The following is a 27,537-nucleotide window of genomic DNA, read 5'->3' as shown; positions in this document are numbered from 1 at the left end:
ATAATTATCACCATTTGAGAAAATCTGAATGAAATCGGAATGAAAAACATGCCCTATGGTACTTTCCTTAAATCCTTCCAAGGAAGAATCTAATAATCAGTAATTGATTAACTTTAGTTTGGGACATGAAGTCAAGTTCCTATTTAGACAGAAAAAAAGGACAATATTGTGTTCCCAACATTTCCTGGATACTATCAGGGACTGGGAAGTTGAAGGCTAAGTCAGGAAGACCCAGGAGGGTTGGGTGGTCTCTGGGTGGGTCAGAGTGTGAGAAGAGCATTAGTAGAAAACATATTCAACTGATACAGCTGTAGTAGTTTTAGTTTAAAGGGATTGTAAAGTAATATTTAGATATAGCATACCATTTTCCAATTTACTTCTATTATTTAATTTGCATAATTTTTTCTTGAAGGGTTTATCTGGGTAAGCTCAGGAGCAGCAAAGCACCTGAGTGCTAGCTGATGATTGGTGGCTGCATATATATACCAATTGTCATTGTCTCACCCCATGTGTTCAGTTAGCCACCAGTAGTGCATTGCTGCTCCTTTAACAAATGATACCAAGAGAATGAAGCACATTTGTTAATAGAAGTAAACTGGAAAGTTGTATAAAATTGTATGTTCTACCTAAATCACGAAATAAACATTTTTTGTCCTTTTTGTCCCTTTAAATTCAAACAGTTTTTCTTCACTATTTTCCATGCAAAAACGTTTAGATGTTATTTTATTTGGATGACAAAATAATTTAGGTATATTATCTCTTTAACAAATGATTATCAGGCTCATAGTGAAGGTAATATGTGTTGTGATTTACTTACCTATGTTACAATTTTGTGTCTCATTATAAATCAGACCAACAGGAATATTCCAACCAGCTGTGCGGCCTACACCAGTGTGACATGACTTCTTGCCTCTGAGGTTCTTCCATGAAAGGTTTTTGTTTACACTTTTTCCAACTGCTACAGCATAATAAACACCTTTTGTAGAGACAAAGTGAGAAATAAATATGACTGATTTTATACAAAGGGCAATAAAGCACGTGACTGATATTGAAAGTAATTGAAAAATAAATCTGACAAGATAAAGACAGTGGATCCAAGGAGCTAGATACAATAAAGTCCACAGATCCACATACCTCACTGCATTTCCTAGAAGCATTCTTAGATGAGGAGGTTAGGGAACTTGTGGGGGTGGAGTTTTGTGGTTTGACCAAGATAGGTGGTCTGGAGTCACAGCTGGGTCTTGGGAGCGGTTGGGCAGAGCAGGGTGTGTCCTGGGTGGAACAGTAGCAGTTCAGACCTTCCAACCCAATCAAGGAAGGACTTGCACCTTTTGGCCCAGGGGTTAAGTAGTTGTGATTTAGCTAAACACAGCATGCATCATTATCTTTACTTTTCACAGCCGGCAACTTGCTGACACCTCTGTGCAATGATGTTTAGTTATAAAGAGCCTATACATAAAGGTGCTGCCTGGTTGACCTTGCAAGCTCTAAACCCATTCTCCCCTTCCCTATTGCTGCTGAGGTGCCTTCAGGGGCCAATTTAGGGCTCTCAGTCCTGGAATTCAGCTCTGCTTTTGTTTTGTGAGCAGTGGGCAGATTTCAGGGACTTAAGCAGACTGATGAGCCACTGATGGCACCCTGCCCCTGAACCAGTCCACCCCTAAAATCAATGACAATCCAGCAGGATATGGGAAATTTGGAAGATCAAGATTCATAAAAAGTAGCTTTCAAAGGAGGGGTCTTATGATATAGTTCTATGGTTAGGAGGTAAAAAAGGTCTCTTACACATTGCTAGAGCCCTAAAATTAGAACCAATGTTGTGAGGAATTTGTCATTGTTATGACAATCACCTGGCAGCTGGACAAATACAGGGACCTCTCATTTGAAACATGAGGATTGGTGCTTTCAAATATATATGGGATACTCCACTCCCCGGATGCTATTCCATTTGGCTATAATTCTGAAAGGGGATCTCTGTCACAATGGGGCTACACATCTTTGCAGTTTCACCATATAACAAGTTACTGTTGATAAATAAAATGATTTGATGTTCTGCTGATCAGAAGAAGCATCAGTGCAACACTTGCAGCATTTGTTACCTTGTGATGTTGTTCCTGATGATCTGCATGGTGCCAGGTTATCTTTGTTTAGTAAAAAAAGAAAAGGCACAACTGATTAGACAAACTGAACGCATGAACAAGATAAATGTAAACAGAGTTCTGAATAATATGCTTCATAGTAATTACCATTTACCAACAGAATATGAAAGTCCTGTACTTTGAAATCTGTGGCAAAAAGTATCACTCCCATTTTAGGGCTGGATTACAAGTGGAGCTCTAATTTATCGTGAGCCCATAAACAGGCAAATTTGCCTTTTTACGGATGCATGACAAATAATCAGCCATTACAAGTTGTTGGTTATTGCTACTGTGAACTCGCGGTAGCAATTAGCACTCCGAAAGTTGTTTCCCCTATTGTCTCCAAAATAAATAAAAAAAAATAAATGTATTGTTTTTGTAGCATTTTTAGTTTTTTAAATAATAACTGCATGAAGCAGTTTTTAGGCGTTAAAGTTAGAGGGAGTGGGGTATTAGAAAAAAATGGTACTGAAATGCGCCTTTACATTGTGGTCTATGGGGACTATGTTATTCCTATATATATATGTATAAGCTTATATACATATATATTTATGTGTTAATGTGTGTATGTACACATATAAACACATAAATATATATGTATATATTCATATACATATATATTTAAAATTTGCTGCCCATCACTGCACAACTTACCCCCTTTACTGCGCTAGGTTCTATGTATGACAGCATGAGAACAAGGCTCCCATTGGAGCATATGAAAGCACGCTCTTGTGAGCGCAAAGCTTCAATGCAATGCAAATGCAAGGTCACGTTCGCATTGTGCTGAACCTGTAATACCAAGGCACATTTGCGGTATTACTGAGTGGAGCGCAAATATCGCACTTGCAAAAGCGCCATTTTGCGCTCCACTCGTAATCTAGCCCTTAATGGGTTGTGGTTTCAAAGAACAAAGTCAGCTATTTCAGATACAAAAAAAAACCTAAACAAACAATTTATCATCCATTTTATTCTTTGCAGCTTGTATAACAAGTAATTGGAAACACATTACTGGAAAAACAATTTTCCCGTACACCATCCCTTTAAATATAAAGAACTCTTATCTACTGCTTCTCTAAGTACCATGTTATTGTAATGTTGATATCATGGATATTGTTGCTGAAGGGTTGTTATGCAAAATACATCAAGCATCCTTCCTAAACATGCACAACAGATTTTTTTGATATGAATGGGTTAAATCTAATCTAGTCTTGAGTTTTTTTGAAGAGACAGTTATGTCTAAGAAGCTTATTCTCACCTTTATCATAGTATTCTGACATTACTGGTATCAGTCCACACTTCCCTGCAGTATACAGGAACCCTCCGTCCAATGTAACTGCATCAGCATCACCTTTCTGCAAACACAAGGGATTATAAATTAATCCTAAATGCAATATCAGGCTCACTAAAGGTTTCTATAAACTCAACTACAACAAAGATACTCACACATTGCTTGACACATTATAATCACAACAGAGTATACTTCACAATTTTAGGCTATACCCTGTAATGGTAAACACCTCTATTGATATTATATAAGTATTTATATTCAAACTATGATACTATAATCTTCATACTAAGCTTATTGTTTACCAGAAGATAACTTGCAGCTCAGACCTCACATCTCTAGATATGTCTCTATGCATACCAACATAAAAAGCCATCAAACAGCCCACATCCCATAATAACGTAAATCCTTTTATAAACTAGCAATGAGGATACATTTTATACATTGTTGTAATACCTCTACCTGATGCATTTTTGGCTTTTGAATGCATCAAGTTACAGGATAGGCGACTCACTGCTTAAAGTCACATTAAAATAATATAGTTTAACGTTACAGCCACTTACAGTGAATTGTAAAAATAAATATATATATATTTTCTTTTTAGTGCATCAAGTTAATGCAGCTAATCACAAAGGGCATCGCTAAAGCCTTTACACTAAAGTCACGCACACTCCTAAAGATTTTTTAGCCTTTTCACTGCCTATGGGCAGAGGCTTGACCATGTATGGGCAATAATACTTATCTCCCAGGAAACAAGGAAGTGCAATACCTCTTTGTTATAATGGCTATGGTTTGTGGTGAACTGTATTTCCAGATTTATATTAAAAAATATAGCTGCAAGCAGCAATAGAGGTGGCCAGCGCATTATTTTTGCAATGCCATATAAGTAGTTATGTCACAAAATAAAGCTATATAACAACTGTTTACAGTTCTAACATAAGCATTTGGAAAATAAACACATTTTCGAAATGTTTGCGTTTTTTAAAATGGCTGCCACACCATATGACCTATACTTTCAACATGAACAAATTTAACTCTAGGTGACAATATATGGTTATACAGCAAATTTCACAGTTTTAACATAAGCGGTTGGAAAGAAAACACAGTTTCAAATTTTTTGCGTAAACCAATATGGCTGCCACAGCATGTGACTAATTCCTTCAACATGAACAACTGTGACTCTAGGTTACAATATAAGACTGTACAGCAAATTTCACAGTTCTTACATAAGCGGTTGCAGAGAAAATAGACTTTCGAAATTTTCGCGTAAACCAAGATGGCTGCCCGATCGTAAGATATACAGCCTCTATATTATGCACAATAGTGCTCACTATAGATGTCAATAAACATGGCAAAAATAAAGCATTTTTGTAAAACGGTTTTTGTTTTATTATGAATTTAAATATATCGTTAAGCAATTTTGAACAATTCAAAATGGCTGTCAAACCACATGACGTATCAACTTCTCTTGAACAAATCTGAATGTTAGTCATAAGATAACTCTATAAACAAAATTTCAAGTCTGTCCCATAAGCGGTTTTGGAGAAGAAGATTTTTATAGTTTTTAAAAATGGTGCATACGAAACAAACTAGCCGCCAAGCTATGCAATGTATGGCTTTCAAATTGCACATACTAATGCTCACTATAGACCTCAATTTGCAGAAGTTTCATGAAAATTTTCAAATGTTTTATTTCACAAAGGCGACTGCGCAATGCGAATTTTAACTGCAATATTGTCTTTAAGGGTTATGACTATGTGTAATCATGTGTCTATTACACTGTAATATTGTTAAATATTGTAAAACTAATGTATAAAGTGCAAAATTACGCAATTAAATGGCGATAGAAAGGTTAATGTCTCACAGCAGTCATGTTGATTATGGAAAAATCGCAAGTTTAACAATGTTGGTAGAGGACCTTGCAACGAGCATACGTGCAAAATTGCGCTTTATTGCACTAAGCAGTTTAAGAGAAGAAGATGTTTAAATATTTTCGCAAAATGGAAGATGGTTGCTACATCATGTGACTAAATCACTTCTGTGGAGCAATGGAAAATCTAGGTCATAGCATCACTAAGCACAGCAAGTTTCAAAGTTGCAACATAAGCAGTTCCAGAGCTAAAGATTATTAAGCAGTTCTCGAAATTTGTCGCAAAAAACAAAATGGCTGCGTAACCTTATGACCTATGAGTTCAATATTGCATGATATGTAGCATTGCAATAGGCTGTTCCAGCATACCTGATTTCAAGAGTTTAGCATAAGTAATTTGTGTTTTGTGAGCAATTGACTCAAAAGAGGAAGTATTGAATTACAAATAATTACGATAAACATAAAACCGATATTGCTGCCGCATCATGTGACTGATTCTCTCCTAATGAGCAATTGTGAATCTAGATAACAATATAAGACTGTACAGCAAATTTCACAGTTCTTACATAAGCGGTTGCAGAGAAAATAGACTTTCGAAATTTTCGCGTAAACCAAGATGGCTGCCCGATCGTAAGATATACAGCCTCCATATTACGCACAATAGTGCTCACTATAGATGTCAATAAACATGGCAAAAATAAAGCATTTTTGTAAAACGTTTTTTGTTTTATTATGAATTTAAATATATCGTTAAGCAATTTTGAACAATTCAAAATGGCTGCCAAACCACATGAGGTATCAACTTCTCTTGAACAAATCTGAATGTTAGTCATAAGATAACTCTATAAACAAAATTTCAAGTCTGTCCCATAAGCGGTTTCGGAGAAGAAGATTTTTATAGTTTTTAAAAATGGCGCATATGAAACAAAATGGCCGCCAAGCTATGCAATGTATGGCTTTCAAATTGCACATACTAATGCTCACTATAGACCTCTACAATTTGCAGAAGTTTCATGAAAATTTGCAAATGTTTTATTTCCCAAAGGCGATTGCGCAATGCGAATTTTAACTGCAATATTGTCTTTAAGGGTTATGACTATGTGTAATCATGTGTCTATTACACTGTAATATTGTTAAATATTGTAAAACTAATGTACAAAGTGCAAAATTACGCAATTAAATGGCGATAAAAAGGTTAATGTCTCACAGCAGCCATGTTGATAATGGAAAAATCGCAGTTTGAACAAACTTGGTAGAGGACCTTGCAAGGAGCATATGTGCAAAATTGCGCGTCATTGCACTAAGCGGTTTAGGAGAAGAAGATGTTTGAATATTTTCGCAAAATGCAAGATGGCTGCCACATCATGTGACCTAGGCACTTCTCTTGAGCAATAGCAATTTCAGGTCATAGTAGCACTAAGCAGAGCGAGTTTCAAAGTTGTAACATAAGCAGTTCCAGAGCTAAAGATTTTTAAGCGTTTGTCGAAATTTGTCGCAAAAAGCAATATGGCTGCCAGAGCATGTGACCTATGAGTTCAATTTTGCATGAGATGTAGCACAGCAATAGGCTGTACCAGCATACCTGATTTTAAGAGCTTTGCAAAAACAGTTAAGCAGTTATGGGCAATTGAATACAAAGCTTGGCGGAATAAAAAGAATAATAATAATAATAATAATAATAATAATAATAATCCGAACAATAACAATAGGTTGTCCTGCAACTTTGTTGCTGGCCACCTAAAAATGACAAGACTGGTAACATGTTTTTTTCCCTATTAAATTATGCAAAAGCTAGCATAGCTTCTTGAAATTATAGTTTTCCATTTGTAGCAAAGGAGTGGACGATATGCATTAAAGGGACATGGAAGTTAAAATTAAACTTTAATGGTTCAGATAAAATGTAATTTTAAGAAATCTTTGAATTTTCTTCTATTATCAAAGTTACTTAGTTCTCTTGGTTTTTGTTGAAAAGCACAACTAGGAACACTCAGGAGCAGCAATGCACTACTGGGAGCTAGCTGATGATTGGTGGCTACACAAATATGCCCCTTGTCTCTGGCTCACCAGATATCTTCAGCTTGGTCGCAGTAGTGCATTGCAGCTCTACATCACTTTACTATGTGTTTAACCCCTGTGCAGGTTACATGTAAGCAACAGTCTATGTCCCTTTAAAGTCTGTTCATTGCTTTTACATCCCTGTAAATGCATGGGGCTAGATTACAAGTGGAGAGCTATTTAGTGCTTTTGCTCAAGTGTTAACACTGCCAGAAGTCATCTTTTTGCATGCACGAGGTAACACACATATTACAAGTTTAAAGTAAAAGTATTGTACACGAGCAAAACCCGACGCGCGCTAACCAAAGGACTTCGGATAGTGCGACTGCGCTAAATTATTCTCTCCATAAACTTCAATGTAGAGCGTAGATGTAAAAGACCTAACACTTATTGATTGCGCGCTAACCCAACAGGATTTATTAATATTTAACATTCCAATGTTCTTCACATACAGGAAAATGTTATTTTTATTTTAAATAAATATTTCTATATATATCTATACATACCTATACCGATATATCTATTCCTATAGCTATATAGTTATAGATATATATTTTACTTTAACATTATCTCATATATACAGTATATATATATTTATTTAATAATAACATTTTTCTTTTTTTCTATGTGAAGAACATTGGAATGTAAAATATATGTAACATGCTTCAGGTTTTGCACTTTAGGTCTAACACTGTGTTGGGTTAGCGCACATAAAGAATTAGTTATCTTAAGGCATGTTATGTAAATATTAAATATAAAATATTAAAAATATTAATAGTTATTAAAGACAATGTAAAAAAAAATATTTGGATTATTAAGATTTTTTTCAGTACATCTTTAATAATTATTTACATTATTTATTAATAATTTTGAATGCTTTATAACCCGACAGCACATTAGAACAAAAGTGCAAAACCCGAAGCATGTTATGCATAATTTACATTCCAATCTTCTTCACATAGAAAAAATGTAATTTTATTATTAAATATATATTCCTATATATATATTTGATAATGGTAATGTAAAATATATACATTTGTACCTATCTATAGGAAGGAATATATATATATATATATATATATATATATATATATATATATATATATATGCAGAAATATGTATTTGAAATAAAAATAAAAATTTCCTGTATGGGAATAACAATGGAATTTTAAATATTTACAGTAAAAACACAGTACAACACATTATTAAATATTATTATAGAATTATTATTTAGACACATACTGTACCATATAACCTTGAACCCTTATAACAATGTTTATTAATACTTTTATGAATATTTTTATCAGATAGTGTTTATATGAGTGTTACACTTTATTTTAATGTATTTATGCTGTCTTTCGTGCAACCTTTATTTTAGTACTAACCCTTTACGCAAGGTCTTCAGTCCCACTAAGCTGATGCTCGTTAAAATCGATTGTGCTCAAATTAACGCAGGCGTGTTATTTCAATGTCGTGCGCTAATGTTAGCACGCCACTTGTAATCTAGCCCATAGGTAGGTTGTGCGCACATGTTGTGAAGACTAAATAAACGTGGTTTTGCAAAAATGCTTTACACTTCTCAATACTAGATGGCAGCAGTGTTTGTATAATGTTAAAGCATTCTTGCAAATCTGCTGCCACATAGTGGTCTAGACACTTGTACACTACCTAGCCCACAGTATGATCTTCATCAAAGGATACCAAGAGAAAAAAGTCAATTTAATAATAAAAGTAAATTGGAAAGTTTTTTTTTTAATTGTACAGTCTAACTCATAAAAGAAAAAAAAATTGTGTCATGTCCCTTTAACATTGTAAATTATATTACATGAAAACTATTGGCCCATAAGTAAATTGATAAAAAAATAAGGCAATTCTCTAAGATCAGCTACTCACACATGTATTCTGTAAAATCAATTATTCTGTAAAATCAATTACAAAGAGGACTTACTATATAATTAGATATTAATAATTGATGGTACCGTGGTTCTCAATACAACGTTTTGGTGCACATATTTAAAGATTTACTAGATTTTAGAGGTACAAAGGAAATAACTTACCAGAACCTGCTGTATACATTCTTCTGCTGAGTTTGCTGAAGTGCATTCAATGGCGCCACCACTTACAGGTGTCCAGTCGTCACATTTTGTCCTCTCCTGGAGATTTTGTGTACACCAGCGCACTTTGCCTTCCGCTAAATTGCTTTGTACTAAATAAAATAGAGACAGATTAATGCACCAGCTAGTATTCTATTTACTGCATCATAGCAACAACTATAGAAGAGCCAAGTCATAGGCGTTTTATAGTATAAGCCAAGCTGTTCAATTATGGAAGGTTAAAAATGTGCATAGTGTACTATAATCATACTGGTATAAAGTCTATAGAGCTTCTAAAACAATCCAAAATTCTACTATTGCAATTTGACTGTTAATTTGCAGTTATAATCATTCTGGAATAGGATAAATAACCCAATCTGTCTATTGCTTATCATTACGGAGTTATATAATCGGGGTACAAACTGTTGGATTAGGAATTCAAAGGAGCCCTGGAATCATTTGAAGACCAGCCCTATTTTCTGTAGAGTCTGTAAATTGAACACACCCCATTTTTCACAAGGACATTACTGAGATACTCCTTCACCCAATTCCTTAGATCTAAATTATATTAGTTTGTAATAAAAAAAGCCAAATTGTTGCTATATAGGCTCCCTACAGCACAATGTCATCCATGACTCTCTTTCACATCGGTAAAATAATTATTCATAGTTTGATCTGGAGAAGACACTCAAAACAGTGTGTCACTCTGTCTCACAGTGTGACTTGACTAAACAATAGAAACCATTAAAACGAGGGCTACAAAAATGGTTATTGTCCAGGAAATAAAATTTACAAGGAAATATTTTGTGACTTTAATATTTATAGTTTAGAGAGAGAAAAAAAGAGGTGATACAGCTGCATCGCCTCACCAGTAGCGCCTCCCCCTTATGTTGTAGCTGACCAGCCCTAACTGCTATGCCCACCGGGCGATCTCCTGGTATCCTGGTAGGCCAATCCGGCCTTGGGTACAAAACCCTTTATTAAAACTGTTTGGGACTGGAAAGGTTTGAATTTCTGAATAGTTTAGATTATTTAGATCTGTAAAATGGGACAGCTTGGAGAGGGGATGGGATCAAGTGTAAACAACAATATGTCATTTAGGCAACATTTATTTGTTATAATACAGCTTATACATGCAACCTAATGGTAGTTCATATAATACAGCTTATACATGCAACCTAATAGTAGTTCATATAATTTAATAAAAAAAAATAGAGACACACACTCACTGAGACAGAACAATAGCTAGAAAAACTTCCGTGCTTGTCCACAAGGCCAGTGCCACTCAGGGTGCAGTCTCTTTTTGCACACTATGCCTTTTCACAGAGTAAAAATATCCTGTAGCATATCAGTCTGATCCTGCCCAATGACAGTCCAGCACCAAAATACCAGGCAATTCTTCTCTTAACAAGACAAACAACAAACCCCAGACGTGCGTTTCGGCCTCTCTTCGGCTTAGTCAGTGAGGTGCAGTTGCATATATCTAGGGCATGTGTACAAGGAGTCCATATCTGGTTTCTACTTTTTACTCTTAGGGAGACCTAAGAGCAATTTGTGCGTCTCTCTATTTTCTTGAGTTCATATAATTTGTAATACTTTTGTATACATAATACCATCAGAAATATAGTACTGTAATCAGAAAGTTAATAGTTGTTTTAAATAGAGACTATAATTTGCATTTTAGAAAATGAAAACCAAGTCATAGATGCAGGCAGAGAAGATTGTGACTTACTGGTAGGGAAACATTGTCATTTTAATAATTGTATTTAAAAAAAAAAACATTAATGAAAGACTGGATTTCGGAATAATTCTGGATTTTGGAATTCTGTATTTGGGAATTTGTACCGGTACTGATTAATATCTTACCTCCATGCAAAGCTTTAATAGAAGTGTAATAATTTGGTGAAAGATACAAGAAGGTGTCCATCACACTTGGCAGAGCAAGGAAACCAATTGCAGAGTCTTTGAAAAGAAGATCCTTCCCGTGTTCAGAGCTGAAGAGTTTGCATTGTTTTTCCTGCAATCAAAAGATATATATTTTTAGAAACAAAAAGGAATCCTGGCTCTATTTTACATAAGCAGTAATTATTTTATTCTACCGAGTATTCAAACATAATAAATAGTATTTAAAACTGACAGCCCTAATCACACGCTAATATTTTTTTTCTGTGTTATGAAAAATAATTTACTAATTATGCTAATGTTTGTGTTCTTTTTACTTCCTTTTAATATTCATGGCCCCTTGTAAACAAACAGATATCAGATAGCGACAATTTAGTTTAATAACACAGTAAAGGGCTACATCACTATGTTTCCGATATGTTTGATCTGTTCTATGTCTGTATGTATCTGTATTTTTACCAAGAATCAGTATCATTGTGTACTGCAAATCATCTACACAGCGCTACAGTATTTGGTGGTGATTTACAAATTATAAATAATATTAATTACATTTAAAGAGGCATAAAAGTCAACATTAAACTTTCAAGGTTAAATGGACAGCTTAGTCAAAAATAAACTTTCATAATTCATATAGGGCATGCAATTTTAAACAACTTTCCAATTTATTTTTATCATCAAATGTGCTTTGTTCGTTTGGTATTCTTAGTTGATAGCTAAACCTAGGTAGGCTCATATGATAATTTTAAGACCTTGAAGGCTGCCTCTTATCACATGCTTTTTTATTTGCTTTTCACAACAGGGGAGAGCTAGTTCGTGTGAGCCATATAGATGGCATTGTGATAACGCCTGTGGCTTGTGGCAGACACTGCACTAATTGGATAAAATGCAAATCAATAGATAATAAATAAAATGTCATGTGATCAGGGGGCAATCAGAGGTAAAAAGTATATTAATATAACTGTGTTGGTTTTGCAAAACTGGGGAACGGTAAATAAAGGGATTATCTATCTTTTAAAACAATAAAAATTCTGTCCCTTTAAGAGTGAGAATGGAATTTTAAGAAACTTTTTTTATCTATTATCAAATTTAGGGACAGTAAACATGTTTTAATTACAAGACATAAAAGAACATATAAGCCAAAAAAAGTTTTTAAAGCAAATTAACATCTTATTTGCTGCAATTGCTTTTCAATAGCCAAACTCTACCCACCATATGTCTTATTTGGAAGAGCCAATCTGTGCATTGGGGATTTGGGGGGTGGGGGTTAAAGATTACAGCACATTTTAAAGTGCCTGTATGTTAATCAATCTCTTTTAATAGTGTGAAGTGTTGCTAATATGTGACAAATGTTTAATTAACCTGTTGTTCCAGGAAACCAATCATGTGGTGTATGTCTATTAAATGGATATGAACAGGGGCATTATAAATGTAATGGGCTTGCATGTTTGGTTATGGAATTTGCTATTTTTTTTACTGTAAAAGTGCTTATTATTTTTTAACTTTAATTGATTGAGCAGGTAGTATTTGTATCTGTTCAGTGATGTTGCTTCCTAAAAACAGCCAATACATTGCAATCAACACCATGTGTCAAACCCCTGCAAACTAACCCATCATTTTTGCTAACCAGATAATGAAGCTATGTATAGAGAACAGAACTCTGATTCGTGGGTTTTCAATGTATTTGTTGTATATAACTGTATATTTGAACCATTTAAACATTTACACATGAGGCTTTTTCTCCTAAATCAAAACATTAGGGCACAGATATTTCAAGTCAATTTTAAAGGGACATGAAACCCAATATTTTTCTTTAATTATTCATTAACAGGTAGATTACGAGTTATGTGCACTATAGGGAATTTAACGAACGCAACAAAAGTTGCGTTATTTCACCCTCTCTAGCGTAGTCTTTACAAGTTTTGAAACAGCCGGTTGTGCATGCGATATGGTTCCGTTGAGCTCCGTACTGCAAAAAAAATGCTGTTTTGATGTGCTAGTACACGCTTTCCCCAAAGACATCAATGGGGAGAGCAGGTTAGAAAAAAACCTAACACCTGCGATCGAGGAATGAAAAGCTTCGTAACGCAGCCCCATTGAAGTGTATGCTGTCGGCATTTATCAATGTGCAGCAGACATGATTCACTATAGCAGATCATGTCTGTCCGCACCTACATAAATAGACCCTCATGGGGAAAAAAAAGTTAAGTTTAAACCTAACACCCTAACATAAACCCCACGTCTAAACACCCCTAATCTGCTGCCCCCGACATAGCCGATACCTAAATAATGTTATTAACCCCTAATCTGCCGCTCCCGTTATTGCCACCACCAAAATAAAACTATTAACCCCTAATCTGTCGCTCCCGATATCGCCGCCACTATACTAAAGTTATTAAACCCTATTCACCTGCATCCCAACATCATCCACACTATAATAAATCTATTAACCCCTATTCCGCGTGCTCCCTGACATCTCTGCCACTAAATGAAGTTATTAACCCCTAAACCTCTGGCCTCCCACATCACTACCACTAAATAAACCTTTTAACCCCTAAACCGCCAGCCCCCCACATCGCAACAACCTAAATGAAACTATATTAACCCCTAAACCTAACCCTAACACCCCCTAACTTTAACATAATTAAAATAGAACTATATTAAAGTTACAATTATTAACTAAATAATATCTATTTTAAACTAAATACATACCTGTGAAATAAAACCTAAGCTAGCTACAATATAACTAATAGTTATATTGTAGCTAGCTTAGGTTTTATTTTTATTTCACAGGTAAGTTTGTATTTATTTTAACTAGGTAGACTAGTTAATAAATAGTTATTAACTATTTACTAGCTACCTAGTTAAAATAAATACAAACTTACCTGTGAAATAAAACCTTAGCTGCCTTACACTAAAACCTAACATTACAAAAAATAAAAAACACTAAGATTAAAAAAAAACACTAAAATTACAAACGTTTTTAAAACAATACCATTACAAAAAATAACAAACTAAATTATAAAAAAAAAAAAAAATATTTCTATTCTAATACCCTTTAAAAAAACAAAAAAAACCACCCCAAAATAAAAAAAACCTAATCTATAATAAACTACCAAGGGCCCTTAAAAGTGCCTTTTGTGGGCCATTAAAAGGGCCTTTTGTAGGGCATTGCCCTAAAGATATCAGCTCTTTTTCTACAAAAGAAAAACAAACACCCCCTAACAGTATACAAACCCCCACCCCCCAAACCCACAAAATACAAATAAAGTAAAACCTAATCTACCCATTGCCCTGAAAAGGGCATTTGTATGGGCATTGCCCTTAAAAGGGCATTCAGCTTTTTTGCTGTCCATTAAAAATATGGCTATTCTAAAAATAAAAACCCACCTCAAAATGAAAAATAAAACATTACACAAAATAACAAATTATCCAAAAGAATAATAATTATTCCTATTCTAATACCCATTTAAAAAAAACACACAAAATAAAAGAAACCTAATCTATAATAAACTACCAATAGCCCTTAAAAGGGCATTGCCCTAAAGAAATCAGCTCTTTTTCTAAAAAAGAAATACAAAGACCCACTAACATTACAAACCCCCACCCCCAAACCCACAAAATAAAAAAACTATCTAAAAAAAATAATCTACCCATTGCCCTGAAAAGGGCATTTGTATGGGCATTGCCCTTAAAAGGGTATTTAGCTCTTTTTCATTGCCCCGAAAAGGGCATTTAGCGCTTTTAAGAAATGCCCAACCCCTAATCTAAAAAAAACCCTCCCAATAAAACCTTAAAAAACCTAACACTAACCCCTCTTTAGGTACTCACAGTTGCTGAAGTCCCGCTTGAAGGATCTTCATCCCGGCGGCTCCATCTTCATCCAGGCAGCTCCATCTTCATCCAGGCAGCATCTTCTATCTTCATCCCGGCAACATTTTCTATCTTCACCCCGGCGGCGTCTTCTATCTTCATCCTGGCCGCGTCTTCTATCTTCATCCCGGCGGCGCAAAACGGGTCCATCCTGAAGACATCTGGCATGGAGCATCCTCTTCATATGCTCGCTGCCGTACACTCAATCTTCAATGCAAGGGAGCATTTTCAAAATGGCGTCCCTTGCATTCCTATTGGCTGATTTGATTTTGTAAATTCAAATCAGCCAATAGGATGAGAGCTACTGAAATCATATTGGCTGTTCAAAACAGCCAATAGGATGAGAGCTTCTGAAATTCTATTGGCTGTTCAATGAAGATAGAAGACGCCGCCTGGATAGATGAAGACCTCGCCGCCTGGATGAAGACTTCTTGCCGCCTGGATGTCCGGACTTCAGAAACTGTAAGTGGATCTTCGGGGGTTAGTGTTAGGATTTTTAAAACCTTTTTGGGTGTTTTTTTTTTTAGATTAGGGTTTGGGCTTTTCTTAAAAGCGCTAAATGCCCCTTTCAAGGCAATGCAAAAGAGCTAAATGAAATTCCCATAGAAATGCCCTTTTCAGGGCAATGGGTTAGGATTTTGTTAGAGTAAGGTTATTTTATTTTGGGGGGTTGGTTGGGTGGTGGGTTTTACTGTTGGAGGGTCTTTATATATTTTTTTACAGGTAAAAGAGCTGTTTAACTTAGGGCAATGCCCTACAAAAGGCCCTTTTAATGGCTATTGGTAGTTTATTGTAGGCTAGGGTTTCTTTTTATTTTTATAGGGCTATTAGATTAGGTGTCATTCTTTTTTATTTTTGATAATTTTGTTTGTTATTTTTCGTAATTTAATGTTTGTTATTTTTTGTAATTTAGTATTTTTTGTAATTAGATACTTTGTCATTTTTATAGTAGTGTTAGAATTTTTTTAATGTGTATTTTAGTTCTCTTTAATTGGTAGTTAGTTTAATTTTAATTTAATAGTTATATTAGTTTAATTGTTAGTTTAAACTTAGTTTTTTAAATTTATCAGGTAAGTTTTAATTTAATTTAAGATAGGGAAATTGTAATTTCAATATAAAGTTAGGGGGGCGTTAGGTTTAGTGGTTACTAGTTTAAATTAATTTATTGCGATGTTGGGGGCTGGCGGTTTAGGGGTTAATGGGTATATTTAGTATATTTAGTTGTGGGGGCTTGCGGTTTAGGGGTTGATAGGTTTATTATAGTGGCGGCGGTGTAGGGGTTTATAAGTTTAGCATAGTGGGGGTGATGTGGGCTGATGGCAGATTAGGAGTTAATAATATTTAAATAGTGTTTGCGATGCGGGAGGGCGGCGGTTTAGGGGTTAATAACTTTATTATAGTGGCGGCGGAATAGGGGTTAATATATTTTATTAGGGGCGGCGGTGTCGGGAGCGGCAGATTAGGGGTTAATAACTTTAATATAGTATTTGCTATGCGGGAGGGCCTCGGTTTAAGGGTTAATAGGTAGTTTATGGGTGTTTAGTGTACTTTGTAACAGTTTAGTTATGAGTTTTATGTAACAGTTTTGTAGCGTAAAACTCATAACTACTGCTATCAGATTGTGAAACGCTTCTTGTCGGTATAGGCTGGAACGCAAGCTTTTTAGCCTCACTGCAAAACTCATAATGGCTGCGCTATGGAAGTCCCATGAAAAAACATAATTTTTACGAATGCGGGACTGCCGTTGCGTTAAGGGCTGAAAGGCTTGCGGTACAGCTATACCGACAAGACTTGTAATGACTGCGGTGCTGTTTTAATGCTGAAATTACCATTTTTTCTGAGTTAAAACCCGAATGCAAAACTTGTAATCTAATTGATAGCAAATACAATTTTAAAAATAGTTTCCAATTTACTTCTATTATCAAATTTGCTTGGTTTTCATGTTGTTCTTTGTTGAAGAGATATCTAGATAGGTAGCGTGCACATGTCTGAAGTACTTCATGACAGGAAATAGTGATCCTGCTAATATATAAAACTGCTGCAATATAGTGCTGCAGACATGTGCACACTCCTGAGTTTAAATCCCTGATTTTCAACAAAGTATAACAAGAAGACAAAGACAATGTGATAATAGTAAAATGGAAAGTTGTTTAAAATTGTATGTTCTATCTTAATCATGAAAGAACATTTTTGAATTTTATGTCCCTTTAAAGTGATGGTAAATCCAAGCTTATAACAAACGTTAGGATTTACCATCACTAATAAAAAACATTAGTTTCTCTTATCGTTTTGTAAAATAACGATGCTAAACTCACCCTATCTATATAGAAAGCATATCGCTAACACAGCGCCTCCGGTCGCCCATGGTACATCGCTTTCTTCAATGAGGTAACAGCCGTGTGTGTCAGCTGACATCCTAGCACGGCTAGAGGTGGAAACGTCACTTCATTGCAGAAGAGCGCTGTGTCTTGGGCAGCAATGTGTTACCGATATGATGATTTCTTTACAGATAGGGTGAGTTTAGCATTCATTTTTACAAAACGATGAGAGAAAATAATGTTTATTTTTAGTCATGGTAAATCCTAGCGTTTGTTATATGCTTGGATTTACCATCACTTTACCATCACTTTAAGGTAGTGTTGTTGCTTCCTAATAACATCCAATACATTGTAATCAATCCCATGTGTTTAACACCTGCAAAGGATTTTATAAATCTGGCTCATCATTTTTGCTAACCAGACAATGAAGCTACGTAAATAGATTAGAACTCTGATTGGTGGGTTTTCAGTGTATTTGTTCTATATAACTTTATATTGGAACCATTTAAACATTTACACATGAGACTTTTTCTCCTAAGTCAAAACTTAGTGGATACAATTGCTCATTAGGGCACCGATATTTGAAGTCAATTAGTGCCATACAGCAGAACAACAGGTGTAGCTCGTCATAACACAAATTAAAACCTTATATGTGACGTTACCTCAGCATTTTGAAGATATTCAACAATATCCTTAGTCTTGTCTCCTATGCTTCTTGTCACCACGGCATGCGCAGGGACCGTTGCAAAGTTACATTTTTTATAGTCTTCAATAGGTTTTCTAGTATTGTCTGGGCACAGCAGCTCATAATTTTTAGATTCTTCAACTGAAAGAGCAAATATCAAAACCATGTGTCTATATACATTTACAAAAGAAAGGACACATATTTACATGAAGATGTAAGGAGCTATTGAGTGTAACTAGAGATTTTAAAGAGAAATGAAACTAAACAAAGTTCTAGCATGTATATGAAAAAAACAAAACAATATAAAGGATGTTAAGGTTAGTTTTTATATAAGTATTTTTTTTTTTTTTTTGTTCCTGAAGGAAAGGAATATGGAAAGGAATGTAAGGAAAATCTATCCAAGGAAGTTGACAGCTGTCTATTTTTTTTAGTTATTCAAGATAGAAGTATTAATCATATTATTTGCAGGCAGGTAGCTGTTTAGAATTGTTCAGCTTGTATGAAGATTGGAATTAGTATCTGATAATTTCCATCATGTTAATGTATTATTTGTTTAGATGTGTATAGTTTTACTAGATATATAGCGACGTGGAGCTGTGTCTCCAGACAAGATGTATGAAATGTTGTTTTTTTTCTTTTTGTATGATTTATTTTTTTATGCACCAAATAATGAATAAAAGGAAAAAATGATTTAAAAAAAAAAAAAAAAGGGTTAGTTTTTACAAAAACATTAGAAATTAATCATTCCATTGGAAGAGATCTGCATACAAGATAAGTGGTTTAAAAAAGACTTAAAAGGACATTATACACTTAATTTTTAGTTGCATAAATGTTTTCTAAATGAGCCATTTATATAGCCCATCTGGTAGTGTTTTTGTAATAATGTATAGCATTGCATATTTGTTAATAACATTGTGCTGGTCTTCAGACTCCTAACCAAGTCCCAAACTGTCAGATGTATACATGCGTCTACAGACTCCTGTTGACTCCTGTTTGTGTCATATGTCTTTTCATATGCAGGGGAGGGGGGATGAAGCAACTGCACCCAGCCCCTTTCACTGGGTGTACCAGCCTAACCTCATCAACAGTGCTAAACTTGGAGCTTCTAAGTACGTTTTTAAAAGTTTTTTTACTGGAATTTTAGATCAGTATCTTTGTATATTCATATTTAGATAGGAGGTAATTAAAGCGCCAAAGAACAAATGGCCGGGTCCAAGATTTATAAAAAAATATGTCAGTTTATTCAAACAATATTATATAAAAATTAACATTCCGTTAAACCAGTAAAATAATAATCAAGGATCCAAGATTTTACAATAAGTTAAAACCAATTCTCAGATAAAAACAATTCTTTACTTAAACAATCTTTCCATATGACAGTGAAAGTTCAATCATGTGGAATATCTGGCTGTGTGAGTTGTTTAGTAAAGATATTTGTGCTTGAGAGACAATTCTTGTGTAGTGATCTGTCTGCTGTTAACTGAATGTATTTCGCATCATATGGTTAATGGATATGTGCAATATGAATTTGTGTGTCTTGGTAGTTTGTGTCTTCCGATAAACTATATGTGAGTAAAAGAGTGCCAGAAGATACCAAAAAGTAGTCGTGTCTTCAAATAGAGTGTAAAAAAATTTTTTTTTAAAAATTGTTGAAAAACAAACCTTTCAAACGATAATCAGAGAACAGTGTGAACAAACTTAATACACAATTGTAAATTAACGATCTTCAAATATGGTGCAATAATCATCAAAGGATATAACAATCAATAGTAAAACAAAAATAAAAATAAAAACTTGCAAGTTTAAAAGAAAAATGAAAAAATAATCCTGAAAAAGTGTGAGCAATCACACAACCATAAGAGATGTCAGATTAAGATATAAGTGTATACTTGTTTTTCCTCCCAAATGAAGTGCAGTGGTTTTCTCCCAGTGTTCAATTTTCTGCAGTTTTTAGTCCTTTCTGCCAAAAACAAAAAACAATAATAGTGCAGATGTTTTTAAACAAAATAATCCTACCAGAGTGTCACTTACGAGTCGACGCGTTTCGGTCATACACTGACCTTTGAACCGAAACGCGTCGACTGGTAAGTGACACTCTGGTAGCATTATTTTGTTGAAAAACATCTGCACTATTATTGTTTTTTGTTTTTGGCAGAAAGGACTAAAAACTGCAGAAAATTGAACTGACCGTTTGGGTCACCACTTAGGAGATAGATTGCACTTTACACTGGCGAGAGAAACACTGGGAGAAAACCACTGCACTTCATTTGGGAGGAAAAACAAGTATACACTTATATCTTAATCTGACATCTCTTATGGTTGTGTGATTGCTCACACTTTTTCAGGATTATTTTTTCATTTTTCTTTTAAACTTGCAAGTTTTTATTTTTATTTTTATTTTACTATTGATTGTTATATCCTTTGATGATTATTGCACCATATTTGAAGATCGTTAATTTACAATTGTGTATTAAGTTTGTTCGCACTGTTCTCTGATTATCGTTTGAAAGGTTTGTTTTTCAACAATTTTTTAAAAAAAATTTTTTTACACTCTATTTGAAGACACAACTACTTTTTGGTATCTTCTGGCACTCTTTTACTCACATATAGTTTATCGGAAGACACAAACTACCAAGACACACAAATTCATATTGCACATATCCATTAACCATATGATGCGAAATACATTCAGTTAACAGCAGACAGATCACTACACAAGAATTGTCTCTCAAGCACAAATATCTTTACTAAACAACTCACACTGCCAGATATTCCACACGATTGAACTTTCACTGTCATATGGAAAGATTGTTTAAGTAAAGAATTGTTTTTATCTGAGAATTGGTTTTAACTTATTGTAAAATCTTGGATCCTTGATTATTATTTTACTGGTTTAACGGAATGTTAATTTTTATATGATATTGTTTGAATAAACTGACATATTTTTTTTATAAATCTTGGACCCGGCCATTTGTTCTTTGGCGCTTTAATTACCTCCTATCTGATTATCCATTTTTGTTTGACCGCTAGGGGTCAATTTATTAAAGCAAAGGGTCCCATAGCATTAGGCGCTTAGTGTTAACCTATACATTACTATATTCATATTTATATAGTAGTGTCTATTACATGCTGTAATATGAAAATTGGTATATATTGTCCCTTTGACACTGTTGTTTTCCTAGCAAAATTTGCATCATTTTGTAGCTCTGGGACACACCCATTGAAAAGTGAGCTGCTGCGCATATCGAGCCATTACTGGATTGAACATTTACAGGCTCAGTTTGAGTAGACCATAAGCTGCCTATCAGTGGCAATTCTGCAAGGTTCCAAAAGCATTTCAATCCTGAAGACTGTGTGAAGTTGCTCGGGTGGCAGTTCCTCCCATTGCTATCCCCACATAACCATGCTCCCCAGACTAGCATGCCATGCCCCAAGGCAACGTCATTCATAGCACACTGAACTCTACCCTTGTAACACCTATGATTTTGCCTTCATCCATATGGCTCCTGCCTATGCTCCATGTTAACTCTTCATATTCCATATTAGATGAGAGAGTGGGGGATTAGAAGCACAAGGTTTATAAAGGAAGAGGAGAGCATACTGAATTATAAAAAAAAACCTTACAGAACGTCTGTCTAAATTTAAACCTGCACTTACTGAAATATAGGGATTAGTAGCATCACTTCAGATATATTGCAAAACATAGATAGCATCAACCATGTCATGAATAAATAAGTTTCTAAATGTCCCTGTTACAAATGTATAACAGTAGTTACTATAGAGGAATTCAAATCTCTGATTAAGGGGGGATAAACACTTAAGAGAGAACATTAAATATTTGAACATACAAATTTATAAAAACATTTATGAGCATACAAAAAAAATAATATTCCTTTTATAAACAATCATTAAATACTGTATGGATATTGTTAAACTATCCAATACACTTAACTCCTCTTGTTAATACTCCCAGTTCAAGAGGAGAAGAAGTTGTTACATTTATTTATGTTTTTGTTTAGCTTCTCTTTAATAAGATGAAGTGCTATTCTAACCTATATGATTCAGGAAAACAATGATTATAATAAATTAAGAGGCTCCTTGGAAACAATTAAAATATAATTTTTTTATCACGGAATTTAAATTTGCGAGTGCATCTTTGCAGTAACACTGATGCGTTTCACGTAAAATCCCTCAGAGACTAATATGATGTTTTTTATATCTATATTTTATATGGAGCCTCTTGCTTTATTACAGCACTGACCATGCTATAACCACCTTTATTTACTATGTATGGGTAAGAGCCACCTGTTTTAACCAATCTGATATATATAAAAAGGTCATATTATTGTGGGTGCTGTAAATATGTTTACTGCACTGGGAATAGAGCTGTTCACTTGGATAGATGATGACTATTATTTTTATTATTATTATCAGGTATTTGTAGAACGCCATCAGATTCCGCAGCGCTATGAACATAGATGGTATACAAATAACATTTACAGGGGTCAAGTGGGTACAGGGCCCTGCTTAGAGTTGCACTGTTGTAGTTGGCTCTTATGAATGTGAACTACAAACAGCTGAGCTCATAGGCTTACATGCTATGGGGTTTAAGGGGATAGCAGTGGAGATAGGAATGGTAGTGTAGGTTGTATGCATCCCTGAATAGTAAAGTCTTTAGGGAGCGCTTGAAGCTTTCAAAACTAGGGGAGAGTCTTGTGGAGCGAGGCAGAGAGTTCCATAAGATGGGAGCCAGTTTGGAAAAATCTTGTAAACGGGAATGTGAGGAGGTAACAAGAGAGGAGGAGAGTAGGAGATCATGAGCAGAGCGAAGGGGACCGGAGGGAGAGTATCTGGAGACAAGGTCTGAGATGTAGGGGGGAGCAGTGCAGTTGGGGCTTTGTGTGTCAGAGTGAGAATTTTGTGTTTAATCCTAGAGGCAAGAGGAAGCCAGTGAAGAGATTGGCAGAGAGGTGCAGCAGATGAAGAGCGATGTGTAAGGAAGATGAGCCTGGCAGAGGCATTCATTATGGTTTGTAAAGAAGCTAGGCGGCAGCTAGGGAGACCAGTGAGAATGGAGTTGCAGTAGTCGAGGCGGGAAAGAATGAGAGAGTGAATTAAAATTTTAGTTGTGTTTTGTGTAAGGAAATGTCTAATTTTAGAGATATTTTTAAGGTGGAAGCGGCAGGCTTTAGCCAAGGACTGAATGTGAGGAGTGAAAGAGAGATCTGAATCAAGTGTGACCCCAAGACATCGGGCATGTGGGGTTGGGGTAATGATGGAGTTATCAACAGTTAAAGAGAAATAAGGGGTGGCGATTTTGGAAGAAGGGGGGGAAATTAGAAGCTCAGTTTTGAAGAGATTTAGCTTGAGGTAGTGAGAGGACATCCAAGATGAGATATGAGAGAGGCAGTTAGTGACACGTGTTAGCAAGGAAGGAGATAGTTCTGGTGTTGAGGGGTAGATTTGGGTGTCGTCAGCATACAAATGATAATGAAACCCGTGGGACTTCATTAAAGGGACAGTATACACTCATTTTCATATAACTGCATGTAATAGACACTACTATAAAGAATAAGATGCATAGATACTGATATAACAATCTAGTATAAAACTTTAAAAACTTACTTAGAAGCTCTCAGTTTAGCTCTGTTGAAAAGGTAGCTGGAAAGCCCACTGCAAGTGGGAAATAAGACACTCTCCCCTCCCCCTTCTTTTGCATATGAAAAGACCCTTTACACAAACAGGAGCAAGCTGGAGTAGGTAGCTGACTTTATTCTCATAAAACTTTGGGGCTTGGTTAGGAGTCTTAAAATCAGAGCAATGGTATTTAAAAATAAGCAAAATTATACATTTAAAAAAAAAAAAAAAAAAAAAACTTTATGGGCTATATAAATAGATCATCTACAAAACATTTATGCAAAGAAAAAATTAGTGTATAATGTCCCTTTAAGGAACCAAATGATGACGTGTAGATTGAGAAGAGAAGGGGACCGAGGACAGAGCCTTGCAGTACCCCAACAAAAAGAGGTAACAGGGCAGAGGATGCCCCAGAGAAGGCTGCACTAAAGGTACAATTAGACAGATAGGAAGAGAACCACGAGAGAGCTGTGTCGCAGATGCCGAAGGAATCGAGGATTTGGAGCAAAAGAGGGTGGTCAACAGTATCAAAGGCTGCAGACAGATAACTAGAGAGAAGTGGCCTTTGGATTTTGCTGTAAGTAGGTTGTTGGTAACCTTAACATTTGCTGTCTCTGTGGAGTGTAGGGGGCAAAATCCAGATTTCAGTGGGTCAGGGAGGGAGTTTAATGTAAGGAAATGGGATAGACATGCATATACTAGCTTTTCAAGAAGCTTTGAGGCAAGAGGGAGTAGGGAAATAGGGCGGTAGTTGGATGGGGAGGTTGGATCGAGAGAAGGTTTTTCGAGGATAGGTGTGACCAGTGCATGTTTAAGAGATGAAGGAAATATACCAGTGCTGAGGGTGAGGTTGAAGATGTGTGTGAGTATAGGGGTAAGAGTAGAAGAGAGGGAGGGGAGTAGCTGTGAGGGGATGGGGTCGAGGGAACAGGAAGTGAGGTGAGAGGATAGTATAAGGGCAGAAACTTCTTCCTCTGTAACAGGGGCAAAAGAGCTACATTTTTGGCTATGTGGGTTTTGGATGATTGTGAACTTTTATGGGGGTGGGAGACTGGTAGTATGTTGAGAGTCGATTTAAATTCTGATGGAGTCGATTTTGTTGTTGAAGTAGCTGGCAAAGTCTTGAGCTGAGAGAGAAGTTGTAGTGGGAGGTGGGGGTAGGCAAAAGAGTATTGAATGTGGAGAACAGACGTTTTGGGTTTGAAGAAAGAGTAGAGATAAGAATAGAGAAGTAATGTTGTTTACATAGATTAAGGGCAGAATAGTAAGAGTTCAAGATGAACTTATAGTGAAGAAAGTCATCTGAACTTCAAGATTTCCTCCAGTGTTGCTCAGCAGTACAGGAACATCTGCATAGGTACCGTGTCAGAGGAGTATTCAAGGGCTGAGGATAAGTGTATGATTTCCGAGCTATGGTAGGTGGGGCCAGATTATCAAGGACTGATGTAAGGGTGGAGTTATAGTGACAGATAGATTCATCAGGGCAGGAAAAGAAGGTGATGGAAGAGAGGAGAGGTTCGGGAGAGGTTCGAGAGAGCTAGCGAGCTGTTGCTGATTTAATGACTTGATAACTGACTACAGTTATTACACTTGCAATAAAATTAGTTACTTCACCAAGAAGGAAAACTGCTGATATATTTATGGCCAATAGACTGGGGATCTCTGATCCTCATTCAGTACAGTAATATAGATTGGTTGGTTAAAATCACATGACCATATAGAGACCAGACTGGCAGAGGGAGCAGGAACAATCCTAGAAGCCCATAGAGGTAATAGAAGCACCAAATTCCTTATAGGTATATACACTTATCCACAGTGACCACAGAGTGCCAAAATATAATGAGAATAAGATATACTAACTAATCCTCCAACAAGGCTGCTGTTTTTTTTAATTATTAAAGTGGCAATAATTCTTCTAACAATCACTGCAAAGTGTTACCTTTAAAATATTTTCAAAATGGCGGATGTTTAATTAATTTTCTATATACATTGTGTGACAAGCAGTTTCTGAACTGCTATTTTAACCTAAAAATAGAATTTATTTTTTATAGGACATTGTAATTAACTATATTGTTCCCAATAAGAGCAGTTTAGAAAAAGTAGGGAATTATAGCCTTTTTAATGACCTACCATAGCTATATATATTATTTACCTGGTACAGTTGTGTGTTTGACAAATGCTACATCTCCCTTATCATCTTTCAAACATCTGCAACAAAAGAGGAGACAAAATAATTACTTAATCACAAGGCTGTACATTCCTTACACAATTGACATTTAAAAAAAAAAAAATTTTCCTTTTGCATTTCTAACTGATGATGATTAAAAAAATAAATAAAAAAGTACCCAATACTTTTAGTTGAACATGGTTATTACTGTCACACTTTACTGTTTTAAAATGAACACGGCTACTAAGTCAATCAGGGGCAGCATATATGTCTAGCTGCAAATCATCAGCCTCATTCATATCAGGACTGCTCCGGGAAGTGACTTTAAAGGGACACTGAACCCAATTTTCTTCTTTCATGATTCAAATTTTAAGCAGCTTTCTAATTTACTCCTATTATCACATTTTCTTCATTCTCTTGGTATCTTTATTTGAAATGCAAGAATGTAAGTTTAGATGCCGGCCCATTTTTGGTGAACAACCTGGGTTGTTCTTGCTGATTGGTGGATAAATTCATCCACCAATAAAAAAGTGCCGTCCAGAGTACTGAACCAAAATAAAAAAGCTTCAATGCCTTCTTTTTCAAATAAAGATAGCAAGAGAACGGGAAAAAAAATTGATAATAGGAGTAAATTAGAAAGTTGCTTAAAATTGCATGCTCTATCTGAATCACAAAAGAAAAAATTTAGGTTCAGTGTCCCTTTAACAATGAGGCTTATTAATCATATGTCTGTCAGACCTGATCCAACAGTGCGGTTCAGGTCCGACAGATATTGCTGAATGCGGAGAGCAATACGCTCTCCGTATTCAGCATTGCACCAGCAGCTCTTGTGAGCTGCTGGTGCAACGCCGCCCCCTGCAGACTCGCGGCCTCCAGCAGGGAGGTGTCAATCAACCTGACCGTACTCGATCGGGTTGAATTCCGGTGATTCCTGTCCGCCTCATCAGAGCAGGCGGACAGGGTTATGGAGCAGCGGTCTTTAGAAACACAGGCCCTCAAGCTCCGTACGGTGCATACATTTTTAAAACAGTTTTCAATTTACTTCTGTTATCAAATTTGCTTCCTTCCCTTGGTATTCTTAGTTGAAGAGACACCTTAGTAGGTGTCTGGTGCACTACATGGCAATAAATAGAGCTGTCATCTAGTGATCTTGCAAATGGATAATATTTTTTCTAAACTGCTGTCATATAGTGCTCCAGACACGTGCACACTCCTAAGCTTACATTCCCGGTTTTCAAGAAATGGTACCAACAGAACAAAGAAAATGTCATAATAATAATAAGTTGTTAAAAATTGTGTGCTCTATCTAAAACATAAAACATTTTTTGGGTTTCATGTCCCTTTAAATCTCAGCTGCTGAAGTGTTCCAGGGATTGGAGCTAAGAATCTAAAAACTAGGGGTATCTGATCCACAGTTAACCTCACTGGAGTGCTCTTAGAATCTTAGTGTACCTAGGTCATTATCCAAGATTCACTAAACCTGGAGAGAGATCCGTTTACTACAAGCCCCATTTTCA

The 27,537-nt window shown here is 35.6% G+C and overlaps 1 protein-coding gene across 1 annotated transcript in view; it reads right to left on the bottom strand.

The window, feature by feature from the left end:
- The window catches only part of LOC128656103 (serotransferrin-B), a 52,535-nt gene that overhangs the window by 11,933 nt on the left and 13,065 nt on the right, over positions 1-27,537 (bottom strand). Inside the window, exons 6-12 of the mRNA XM_053709800.1 lie at positions 26,006-26,061; positions 18,194-18,357; positions 11,308-11,458; positions 9,406-9,554; positions 3,394-3,490; positions 2,100-2,141; positions 818-976 (exon numbers count right to left, since the gene is read on the bottom strand). Of these exons, the coding sequence (XP_053565775.1) occupies positions 818-976; positions 2,100-2,141; positions 3,394-3,490; positions 9,406-9,554; positions 11,308-11,458; positions 18,194-18,357; positions 26,006-26,061 (818 nt within the window). The remainder of the gene's footprint in view (positions 1-817; positions 977-2,099; positions 2,142-3,393; positions 3,491-9,405; positions 9,555-11,307; positions 11,459-18,193; positions 18,358-26,005; positions 26,062-27,537) is intronic.

The sequence above is a fragment of the Bombina bombina genome, chromosome 4, assembly GCF_027579735.1.
Source record: "Bombina bombina isolate aBomBom1 chromosome 4, aBomBom1.pri, whole genome shotgun sequence".
NCBI lineage: Eukaryota > Metazoa > Chordata > Amphibia > Anura > Bombinatoridae > Bombina > Bombina bombina.
This window is presented reverse-complemented; position numbering and strand designations above follow the sequence as displayed.